Genomic DNA, 12,440 nt, shown 5'->3' with positions numbered 1-12,440 from the left:
AAGTACAGGAATAGTTGGATTTCTGTATTATCACTCAAATACTCTGCTACCTTTTCGATTTATAGTCAGTTAGTTATAAAGACATTATATATCACCAACATTGGGAACTCCTCACTAGCTGATATAATTTTTACAGAACTGATAGATTAAAGTGTTTTTGGTTTTGGCTGAGTGATAAAGTGCTGGTCACAAATGTTATTTTTCTTATTGTTGATCATTGTCTCTACAGACTGAGTAACTGTAACCTCTCAGAGAGAAGCTGTGAAGCACTGTCCTCAGTTCTCAGCTCCCAGTCCTCTAGTCTGAGAGAGCTGAACCTGAGTAACAACGACCTGCAGGATTCAGGACTGAAGCTTCTTTCTGTTGGACTGAAGAGTCCACACTGTAAACTGGAAACTCTTAGGTCAGTATTCGTCAACCTTTTCAACTGATAACAACTTTAAACATGAATTATGTTGATGGATGCAATTTTAATCTTCCTAACATTGTCTCAAATAATTGTTTTGTTTATTTAGTTTGAGTCTCTTTCCTTGAACATGTTTATTATGTAATGTGTTTTTTTGTGTGTTTGCAGGCTGTCAGGCTTTCTGATCACAGAGGAAGGTTGTGCTTCTCTGGTCTCAGCTCTGAGCTCCAACCCCTCCCATCTGAGAGAGCTGGACCTGAGTAACAACAACCTGCCGGATTCAGGACTGAAGCTGCTTTCTGTTGGACTGAAGAGTCCACACTGTAAGATGGAAACTCTCAGGTCAGGATTCATCATCCTGTTATACCACTTTAAACCTGATTTATTATATTATAATATTATTATGTATCACCAACATTAGAAACTCCTCACTAGCTGATATCATTTTTACAGAACTAATTTAAAGTGTTTTTGGTTTTGGCTGAGTGATAAAGTGCTGGACACAAATGTTATTTTTCTTATTGTTGATCATTGTCTCTACAGACTGAGTGACTGTAACCTCTCAGAGAGAAGCTGTGAAGCTCTGTCCTCAGTTCTCAGCTCCCAGTCCTCTAGTCTGAGAGAGCTGGACCTGAGTAACAACAACCTGCAGGTTTCGGGACTGAAGCTGCTTTCTGTTGGACTGAAGAGTCCACACTGTAAACTGGAAACTCTCAGGTCAGTATTCGTCAGCCTGTTCAACTGATAACCACTTTAAACCTGAATTATGTTGATGGATACAATTGTAATCTTCCTAACATTGTTTTGTTTATTTAGTTTGAGTCTCTTTCCTTGAACATGTTTATTATGTAATGTGTTTGTAGCACCCCAACACTCAGTAAATGCTTAAGTTAAAGCAACTCACCTTGGAATTAAATGATGGGTGTTTGGGTTCAATTTATTAAGGTAGCTACCACGAAGGTTTACCTGTTTTGTGTGAAACTTTTTATGGCCTAATACTTTATGAATAACCAGTCCTTCCAGAAAAACTTGATTATGCGATCACATTCAATGCATAATCAGCCAAAGTCCGCATATTCATGCAGGGCCGCATTTTTCAAACACACCGCACTTTCGCTGCATAAATTGCCGATTTCCGCGCAAAATATGCTGGGCTTGCATGATTTCATAATCCCTGCATTTTTGTTGCAAAAAAGTCACATATATCTTAGCAGAAAGTTGAAAAATGTTGCGTTTACTTCACACAAGAGCAGCCATTTTCCCCTGTTGCCATGGGAACGATATGCTGACATAATTACGCGACATGAACATCATCGAAAAGCTGCAAACCCCGCGATGAAGCCATGATGAAGCCCGCAAATCAGTCTCATTTGCCAACAAAAATACAAGATTGCACTTTTTTGTTAGCAGTGGGTGAAATCATATTAGTTTAAAAAACCTTACAGTTGTAAGTATATCAGTAGTATGTAAATTTACGTTACAGTAAGAGATTGCACTTTGTGCATCGGAAGCACTTAGTTTAACAGAAAATGTCTGTTTTGTATAGCTACCTCTGTAAAACAGGAAGCACACATTTTAGTTTGTTATATTTTAGTTATTCATTTTTACAGAAGTTGTAGCATATTCCTTTTGTAAAGCTACAGAACTTGTTTGACTCATCAATGTTTTGTAAGTTTGAGCCATGTGTTTATTAAGGTCTGAAATAAAACAAGATGAGAACTTAAATATTCCCAGCACTTTCTGTGATATAGTATGCTTGCTTATCATAGGAAGTAATAAGAAATGACTCTTTACATTAAGGTAGTAGCCTAATGAGAGGTTGGGGGAATCACCTTTTTTTCTCTTTTTCATCAAACTGCAATTTTTGCAAGTTCCCGCAATTTTTGCAAGTTCCCGCAATTTCTTCCCATAAAATTGCATAAATATCCCACATATTCCATTGCGTTTTTTCGGAAAACGTGTCGCATAATCAAGGATTTTTTCCCGCAACAATCACCAAAAAAATCTTTTTTTTGGAAGGACTGAATAACTTTGTTAGACTAAGCAGTGGCTCTATTAATATGTACTCTACACTATTTTAAATAACTGACCCCAGACAACTCTTTCAAATAAATGAAATAATAGTTAACTAACCAGTTGTTTTCCAGTTTAACACAAATAATATTTACTTTCTTAGTTAACAGATAAACAAAAATGAAATAACAGATATAAAATCACAGTACGGTCCAGGAGCGCGGTACACTATAACATTTAGGCTAACATACTCCTTGTGGGACAACCAGGTCTCAGTAAGACAAAGTAAATCAATATCATAATCTGATATTAATTCATTCACTAAAACAGCTTTAGAGGACATAGACCTGATATTTAACAGTCCACATTTCATTCTTTTATTTTGTGCTACTGAGGAGTTAGTTTTAATTTTTATTAGATTTTTATGTTTAACTCCTCTTGTTTTTATTTCTTTAAATAATTTAGGTGGTCGGGGGACAGACACAGTCTCTATGGGGTTTTGGGTGGGTGACTGTTCTAATGGAAGAGCAGAGAAGTGTGTAAGACAGCAGCTCTGCTTCCTGGTCCCAACTCTGGACTGTCAGGTTTTAGAAATAAACTAGAGGGATAGGTGTAGAGGGGTGTGTTGCATATGCGCATGTGTAAGTGTCCATGGGTGCGTGTGTGCACATAAGCCTGGAGAGTCTCTTCGTCTAGCCTCTCAATCAGTGCCTCAGTTCACATGGTGTCATCGTGATAACACAGCAGGTTGCCATGGAGACGTCCCTGATCAGTCCTAAACAGAGTCAACTATCAACAGGTGTCTGTGTGGGAAGGGAGGGAGGAATAGGGCAGAGCGTGTCACTGCAGCGATCTCCTGGAGGAGTTGTTTCAGCAGCGGCCTTGGCCAAGGCCGGTGCTACTGAGGGCCGGAATGCAGATTAGATTATGATTGTTTGGGTTAGGGCGAGTAGTCGCATTTCAATGGACACGACTTACTCTGTTTGTCCATTCTGGTCTTCAAATCGATTCATTCTCCTTTGCAAAGCCGAAAACTTCTCCAAGATGTTATCCATGTTGCGGTTAATGACCACAGTCTGAGCATTAACAGCTCTATCCAAGATGTTTTCCATGTTGCGGTGTATACCCACAGTCTGAGCGCTAACAGCTCTGCTCACTCCATCAATCATGTCGGGCAGCTTCATGGGGCTTTGGACTGCTGACACCGTCTTTCGAATTTTCCGATACACCAGGGCAATGCCTAATCCAATCAGCAGATAGCCTGTTATCATGGTTCCGAATATGTAGAGATCCTCGATTTCCTCTACGGAAAGAATCACCAGGCACACGACCCTCTACTTCTCCCAGGAGTCCATCGTGTAACCAGCGGCAAACGTTCCTTCAGGGCAGACAGGTTCCCCCGAACCCGAGCTTCTCGTCGAGAAAATTCTGTCAATTGCGTTGAGAGACCAGTTGACTAATTCCATGATTTAAATGTGGAGAGCAATACGGGGAGAGGCTCCTAAAAGTTAGAGACAAGACAGGACGAAACTAGAGAAGCAAAGCAGGAAGATAAGGGAGACGGGAGGGAGAGAGAGATGCGTCCGCCTTCGTTGAGAGCAAGGAGAAGAAGGAGAGCAAGGAGAAGAAACAGCATGAACCAATGACACTAATCTGAAAATTCATGTTTAGTTTACCACACACTTTTCTTCAGCTACTATACAGAACAGTTTAATGTAACTACTTAATTAACTATTTACGCTCTACTTTATTTATTATGAATTTATGTTAATCTATCGGTTAACATTTCATCTTTCACTGCTTTTAACCTAAATTACTTTCAGTTTATTTGCATTACTGAATTATTTAATTCATTCACTGAAATAATTATTTGTATTTCAAATTAACTTGTTTTAACCCCTGTACTTTTACACCGGACTACATGTTGTTCTGTGTGTTTGCAGGCTGTCAGGCTGTCTGATCACAGAGGAAGGTTGTGCTTCTCTGGTCTCAGCTCTGAGCTCCAACCCCTCCCATCTGAGAGAGCTGGACCTGAGCTACAATCATCCAGGAGACTCAGCAACAAAGCTGTCTGCTGGACTGGAGGATCCACACTGGAGACTGGACACTCTCAGGTATGAGGCGGATCAATACAGTAGTAGTAGTCAGGTGACAGAGGAAAGGTGATGACATTTCAGTTTTTCTGGACCGATGTCTTGTTTCGACATTGGAAAATAGGACAGTGGTTTATCCTGATGGGTTGGTGAGCATCATGGGGGGTTGATATTTGTCAATGTTGTCACGCTGCAGGTTTGTGGGCTCATATCATAAATAGTTTGAGATATTTTGATGGATGTCATCCGCCATCAGCGTGTGTTACCTTTTAGTCCAGAAAAACTAAAGGCGTCACCTAAACTACAATTCAGTTCAGTTCAGTTCAGTTTTATTTGTACGTCACCAATTCATAACAGAAGTTATCTCAGGACAGTTTTCATATAGAGCAGGTCTAGACCGAACTCCTTATAACATTATTTACAGAGACCCAACAGTACCACCATGAGCAAGACCTTGGAGACACGAGACGAGAAAGCACAAGAACTCTGGGGAAGAAGTGAAGTTAGTAACATGCATTAATGGGACATGAATGAGTGCAGAAAGAGAGAGAGAGGAAGAGATGTGGGGATGATTTATGTTGGAATTAAAGGACATGTCCTGATCAAAGGTAACTCCAAGATTCCTGACAGTGGTCAGTGGGGGGGGGGAGGCTAACATACTCTTCGTGGTACAGCCAGGTCTCAGTAAGACAGTAAATCAGTATCATAATCTGATATTAATTCATTGACTAGAACAGCTTTAGAGGACAGAGACCTGATCACACGGCCACACAGACTCTTAAAGTGACAGTACAGGTATTAACACTTCAGTTCAAATATACTGTTCAAATGTACAAAACATGTTATGAACTTCATCAAACTCAGATTCTTGGATATTTGTCAGGACTTTGTTTCAGTCAAAAAAAATAAAGATATACTTTCAACCTGGTTACATTAGACACAACTACTTTATAAACTGAACCCCAAGTGGACAAATAAATCAGTTGATGCAGGTTTAATCATTTAATTTACTGACTGACTGGTAGAGGAAACTGAGTCTGAACTTTATGATGATCATCAATATAATACTGATAATAATAATAGATCATCAATAAGTGAAAATAATGAGCTGTAGCCATCGGCCAATCAGAAGAAGCTCCACTGAACTGAAAGACTATCAGCTGATTAATAATAAGTGCTCCATGTGAAGATGTAAGTCCATTTGTAGAGAATAAGCTCTGTGTATGAGAGCGATGTAATGTCCATGTTTCCATGCTGCTCTGACCCCCCTCCTCCTTTCAGGGTGGAGCCTGCTGGAGTCCGATGGTTGAGACCAGGTCTGAGGAAGTGTAAGTGTGAAAACAAAGCAGCACACATTCAACCATCTTCACACTGTGACATCACTCATTCACAGCTCTGATGTCATCATCAAAGTGTCAATCAATGATCAGATGATAGATCAATAACTGCAGCTGTATTGTGTCTTGTTCTCTCCATCAGATTCCTGTGAACTCACAGTCGACACAAACACAGTGAACAGAAACATCAAACTGTCTGACAACAGCAGGAAGATGACAGCTGTGGAGGAGGATCAGTCATATCCTGTTCATCCAGACAGATTTGACTGGTGGCGTCAGCTGCTGTGTAGAAATGGTCTGACTGGTCGCTGTTACTGGGAGGTCGAGTGGAGAGGAAGAGTTGATATATCAGTGAGTTACAGAGGAATCAGGAGGAGAGGAGACAGTACAGACTGTTTGTTTGGAAGGAATGATCAGTCCTGGAGACTGGAGTGCTCTGATGGTCGTTACTCTGTCTGTCACAATGACATAAAAACACCCTCCTCCTCCTCCTCCTCCTCCTCCTCCTCCTCCTCCTCCTCCTCCTCCTCCTCCTCCTCTGGTAGAGTAGCAGTGTATGTGGACTGTCCTGCTGGCACTCTGTCCTTCTACACAGTCTCCTCTGACACACTGATCCACCTCCACACCTTCAACACCACATTCACTGAAACTCTTTATCCTGGGTTTAGGTTCTGGTCTTACAGTTCCTCATTGTCTCTGTGTCCTCTGTAGGAGGGAGAGAGAAACTTTCTCACTGCTGACCAGATAGTTCAGTCTGTACAGGATCACACACAGCTGATGTTAGTTAGTACCAACCTGATGTGTTTACTGTAATAGAGGAGGAAGAGGAGGCTGAAGGAAGAGAAGAGCAAAGGATGCTGGGATGAAGGGATCATGTGTGAGGGTAATGTGCAGCCTGCAGACGTAGAGATGAAAGAAATGATAGAAAGAATTGATCTTCTTCTATAACTCTGAGAAAAATGAACATTTTTAGGATCAAATGTGGCTGCTTGTTTTTCAAATCTTCTTCTTTTTGAAAGCACAGTTAGAGGGAAAGTGTTTTTATGACTCAAATATTAAAGTGTGAACAAATATTCAACTTTGAGTCTAAAACTGAACTTTGTTGCCTTAAAACTTTTGTTTCTGTGAAGAAAAAATGTGTTCAGATGTCAAACAAGAGTCTTTCAGGATCACATTCAGCATCTGTGTAAAAATAGTTCCAAGGAGTAAAGAGTGGCTTTGATTTGAACTAAATTCATCATCTTTGGTCATCGTGGAACAAATGTACAAACTTTGATAAGTCAGGTTGAAATCAAAAGAAATCAAAGTTTTGGGTTGATTCCAGATAATAAATGATGCTGGAAACCACATCTAAATGATGTCAAAGCAAAACTGTCCAAATGGATCCAACACTGTATAAAATGAAGGATTAGTTAAATCGTTTGGGGAAACTCATATAAAACAAACACTAATCAGATTTTTACATTTGAACAGAGAGACATAAGAAGTGTAAACCAAACTACTGATCAAGAACCAACTCAGCTGTTTGTTCAATGAACAGAACAGATCAGGTATAAAGTCAGAAACTAATGACGAGCTGAAAGAGTCCAAAAGTTGTTTGAAATGACAGAAAGTCCAAATGATTTGAGAGGAATCTGCAGCTTTAAGGACTGATGTCAGAAATCCCTTGTGTTAAAGAGGTGAACTTGTGGAGCAGCTGTAGTGAGGAAATCAATCATTCCATAAAGAATCATTCAACAAATATAGAAGTGATCAAACTGACATGTTGGCATTAATTCAATTCAACTCTATTCTATTCTATTTGTATAGGGCCAATTCATTATGACAACTCCCTCATTTCATTTTTTGTACGTCTGGATAAGATCTACGCATGTGCCGATTTCTATGCATATCAGTGAAAGGGGACCTGGGTGGCACAGTTTATGGGCCCCTGAGAGGGGCCAATTTGTCATGCTCATGTGCATTTCATGAGTTTTCGAGCACGGGAAAGCCTCCAAAAATGCGTTTGTTTGACAAAAATTATTTTTCCTGCCAATTACAATAGTGCCATCGCACGGTCAGTGCTCGGGCCCTAACTACTAAAGGTTTGTTTCACCAACTTCCGGCCCTCGCTATGATTGACAGGAGGTTTTGGGGTGCTTTTGGCGAGCAGGGAGAGGTGTACGTGACACAGAGAGAGAGAGAGACGACCTCTGAGCCTCAATGTGGAACTTGAAGTAGACGCTCCGTGTAATAACTTTGAGCTTCATAAGAGTTGAGAAGCAGTAAGAAGTGATAACGATTACTGAGGATGAGCAGTTGCCAGCTGAAAGTGAAACGGGTTTCCTTCTCAGCTTCTCACTTTGTTTGCTGCTCGTGTGTTAGCTACTAAGTTAATTCCATTTTGTACAGACAATTCTAGTATTTTCTGTGGTTCATGTTAAATGCGTAAAGGGAAACATTTTGATGGTTAAAGTGTAAATTTCATAGTAATATTCACCATGTTAAAATAAAAGAACCATGAATTTCCTCTAGTGTGGAGTTTTTAATCACTTACTGTGTTTCTACAGAAAACTCTGAGAAAGTAAGTTTAAGGCTTACTGTTTAATGTGTGAGATAAACTATGTGTTTTATTCCTTCCTCAAATATTAGCTGAGCTGAAACAGTTTAACTCTGTTTTCATGTCTGTGACAATATTGTTTGTTAGAACAGATTTATTCAAATATCATTCTATTAGTTCAATTTGTTAAAACATTAATATGAAACAGGACTTTCTGACATTAATGGGTGTTAATCTGGTTAAAATGAATAAATCAACTTCAATCCAGAACTCTTGTGAGTCCGTTTAAGGAATAGATGAGAGACAGATTTGATTTCTGTTTTACAGAAAGAACATAATAGAGAAATATGTATTTTTTTGTGCCGGTGTATCAGAGTTAAAAATTCACTATTAATTCTTACTTTTAATATGTATGTAACGCCCATTAGTTACACACACAGTGCAATCCCCAGTTTTTACAGTTTAACAATGTGTAGAGCGATACAGCCTAGTAGATTTCAGATGTAGTTGCTTAGTTTCACCAGCAGGGTGCGCATTCATCCCACACAAACACTGGCAGCGCCTTAAGGCCCGTGTGAGTCAATATTACAATTTAGAAAGAAGACCGTGTCACCTCCGTGCAGTTCCATAAAGTCACCAGCAGGTGTCAGCCTATGAGCAGTGTATGGAGGAGGGCGCTGTTGTAGTCTGAACATTGACAGTATGCTGTACATTAGAGTCTGCAGATTAATACAACGAGTCAAAACACAAGTTTTTCTGTTAAATCTGGGGTTTAGAGACGGGAAGATGAATTCGGCGTCCAACTGAAACACCTCTGAGCTCTAATTAATCTGTTTATCTTGTCATCCTGTATGTCTTTCTGTATTAAACCCTTCTTCAGTATCAGATATGTTATTATTGATTATTTGAGTGTATTTGTTAAAGTTTGAACACAGTTTGGAGGTTCTGGGACATCTGGTGTTGGATGGTGTGTGTGTTTGGTTCATGGAGGTCCTGTTTGTCCAGAAAGTGGCAGGAACTCTTGACTGTATAATTTCTGCTAGTGGTGGACTGTGTTGGTGATCACCTCAGTGTGTGAAGTAACAGTAATGAAGGAATCACAGGCTTGCATTGTTGTCACTGTTTTATGTCATCTTTTTGAATAACTAGTAAGGAGGTAATAGCAAAATGTCTTATAAGTAACTGGCAGCAGGCTGAAACTGCTCAGAAGGTGAGGTTAAAGGTCCAGTGTGTAAAATGTAGGAGGTTTGACGAACCAAACACTGGCTTTAGAAAGGTCCTTTCACACAGTTTCACAGCCACCGGAACCCTTTGTCACTCCCAGGTCTGTGGGACATTTCACGAGGAACATGATCAAAAAGAAGTAGCATCAGTTCAATCTACTGAAGGTCATGGGACGAAAATAAAAGTAACTTCTCTCACTCTACGTTCTGCATTTTTGATCATGTTGTAAGAATAACCGACGTCTAAATGCTGTTACCTAAATGATTTCTTAGATTTAGTTTTATTTTTTTAGATAAACGACCTGAAGGTGCTCAGTGTTCTCGTGCTATTAACATTAATGCTAGGTGGCTACATTTAATCAATTTACTAAAACGATGCAGGAAATTATTTTTCCTGTTTTGAAAAATGCTAAATCATGTGTAAATATGTGTTATTAGATAGATTGCTGAAAAGCTATAAGGAATGAATTGGCACAGATTTGGTGGAATGGACCCGGCTGGGTTGCATATGATAACAGAACTCAGGATGACCCTCCTTTTATTCCATTAATCATAGTTTGATTTTATTATAATCAAAAGAAATTTAATTACAGTTTTGTTGTCTTTTTATCCTCACAGTGTAGATATATCTGCTGCCAGCTGTCTGCTGACTGAAGATCAGTTTATGTGCTCTATTTGTCTTTCTTTCTATCTGTATGTCTCACCCTGTGTTACTGTTGTTGCCCCACAGAGACAAATAAAGGACTTATACAGGCACTCACTGAGTTGGGCATCAGAAATGTTTGATATCTGTATATGTTCATTGTACAGAGGTCATATATGATGAGAACTGCCTTTCTGTATGTGTGATATCCTTTAAACTGGAGAGTGTCAGAGGTTAGAAGAGATCATAGAGAGTAGGATCAACTGGAGGTCTTCTCCTCTGGGGTTGAAAACAGAGATTTTCCCCACGACACAGCAGGTTTAAAGCTCCCTGTGGTGGAGGGTCGGGCCTCTGACCCCAGTATGGGGACTGACCCTCAACCAGTAACCAGAGGCCTCAGGGACCAGTGCGTCCTCCTGTAGACTTGGATTAGAGGAACACAGGATTGAGTCAGGACACCCTGGGGGGAGTAAGGAACTACAGCTGTTACACTATATTATATTCTATCATTAGATTATTATTACTGCTGTATTTGGCTGTTGTAGCTGCTCAGGTGGAGCTGATTTCTACTATTGAGGAAGGACTGTGACTAATTATTATTGTCATTAATCTAAAATATATGTAAATATTGAGAAATGCCCGTTACAATCATCCAGAGCCCACAGTGACACAATGTTGTCTGACCAACAGTTCAAAGCTGAAAATAGTAAAAGTAGTAATACTACACTACAGAAATACTCCATTACAACTTAAAGTGCTGCATTAAAAAGTTCCTCGGTTACAGAAGTATTATCAGCACAATGTAGTTGAAGCTCCCAGTCTCTCTCTGCAGACACTCCACTCCCCACACCTGCCGTTGCCCTGACAACCGGGACGTCACAGCCACTTCCTGTCCACAGTTTACTTTCACTTTGTGAGCTCGTCGTGTCGCAGCTTCTTCTTCTGTCCATGTGAAGGTTAGTAAGAGACACTTTTCACTGTTTGTTCATCTTGTTAGTTTAGTTCAGTAGAAAGAGCAGAAAACTCTACTAACAGTCAACTGAGAACCAACATGGAGGAAGAGTTTCCTCCATCTTACTGTCAGTGTGTCACTGTTCAAAGTAATCAGAGTACTCACTGACAGTACTCAGAGTACTCACTGTATGATTTCTGTCTGTCTTTATGAGCTCACCTTATCAATGTAGTTGAAGTATGTAAAGTGAAAGTAGTCAGTGTACAGAATGGCCTCTGTCAGTGTTGTATTATTATATTAGTGGATGATTATTATTGATGCATTAACATGTAATCAGTACTTTAATGTTGGAGTTGCTGCAGGTGGAGCCAATATGAACTACTTCAAATACTTTTGGCTGCTTGAATATAAAATAATGAATTCTATTTTATAAACTGATCCCATGTTTGAAAAGTAAGCAGGAAGTAAAGCTGTCAGATAAATTCAGCTCCATGAGGCCATCTAGTGGACTGATAGTAGAAGTAGAGCAGCTGATGGCAGCTTTCTGCTCTCATTCTTCCTCAACACTGACCAATGAGAACCAGCAGCATCTCCTCTGGCCAATAACAAACCACTATTGATCCATGTATTGATTAGTTTGCAATGTGTGACAGTGATGAGAAAAGGCCATCAGTAGTTCCCAGAGTTCACAGTCATGTTTTCTAACTGCTTCTTTAGTCTGAGCAACAGTCCAACAAGACAAAGGGATTCAACTGACACTGAGAGGAAACAGAGAGAAGCAGCCAATCAGTGGAGAAGCAGCTGATAGTTTTACAGCAGAAATGATGTAAATCAGTGGTTCCCAACCTGAGGGTCGGAACCCCCCGCTAGTGGTCTCCAAAGCTTCATGGGGGTCTGTAGGTCGGCCTATATCTCAGCATCTGGTTCACTTCTGTGAAGAAAAGTCAATGTAAAGTAAACTGTCATCAGGGACAAGAAAACAGTGAATTTGTCCAAAAAGAAGCATATTAAGTATTTATGATTGTTAAAAATGATAAAAGATACATAACACAGACAAACTGTATAAAAAGTTCCCTAAACAGGAAATAATCTGCTCAGAATTCATCAGAATCAACTTCAACTTCTTGCAGTTACTGAGTTCAATATTTGGGTTGATTGTACAGTTTGGATATAATATGAAATATGTATAAAATATGTCCCTCAGTCAGGGGTCGTCAGTTTACTCAGTGATAGA

General features: G+C 39.8%; 1 protein-coding gene across 50 annotated transcripts in view; it reads left to right on the top strand.

Moving 5' to 3' along the window:
• LOC127359849 (NACHT, LRR and PYD domains-containing protein 12-like) overlaps positions 1-12,440 on the top strand; it is a 49,550-nt gene that overhangs the window by 20,077 nt on the left and 17,033 nt on the right. For 14 of the 50 annotated variants that reach the window (XM_051394132.1, XM_051394129.1, XM_051394108.1 and 11 more), the window contains exon 1: positions 11,123-11,210. The exons of 11 other annotated variants lie outside the window; for them this stretch is intronic. Coding sequence is in view for 12 of the 39 variants with exons in the window: in XM_051394148.1 (XP_051250108.1) it covers positions 230-403; positions 575-748; positions 950-1,123; positions 4,363-4,533; positions 5,794-5,840; positions 5,992-6,560 (1,309 nt within the window). In the remaining 27 variants the exon portion in view is untranslated. Of the gene's footprint in view, positions 1-229; positions 404-574; positions 749-949; positions 1,124-4,362; positions 4,534-5,793; positions 5,841-5,991; positions 6,928-7,052; positions 8,358-11,122; positions 11,211-12,440 lie in introns of those variants that run through there. 25 more of the 50 variants (XM_051394121.1, XM_051394111.1, XM_051394128.1 and 22 more) reach the window with 17 other exon arrangements.

This window comes from Dicentrarchus labrax, unplaced genomic scaffold (assembly GCF_905237075.1).
Source record: "Dicentrarchus labrax unplaced genomic scaffold, dlabrax2021, whole genome shotgun sequence".
NCBI classification, from domain to species: Eukaryota; Metazoa; Chordata; class Actinopteri; family Moronidae; genus Dicentrarchus; species Dicentrarchus labrax.
This window is presented reverse-complemented; position numbering and strand designations above follow the sequence as displayed.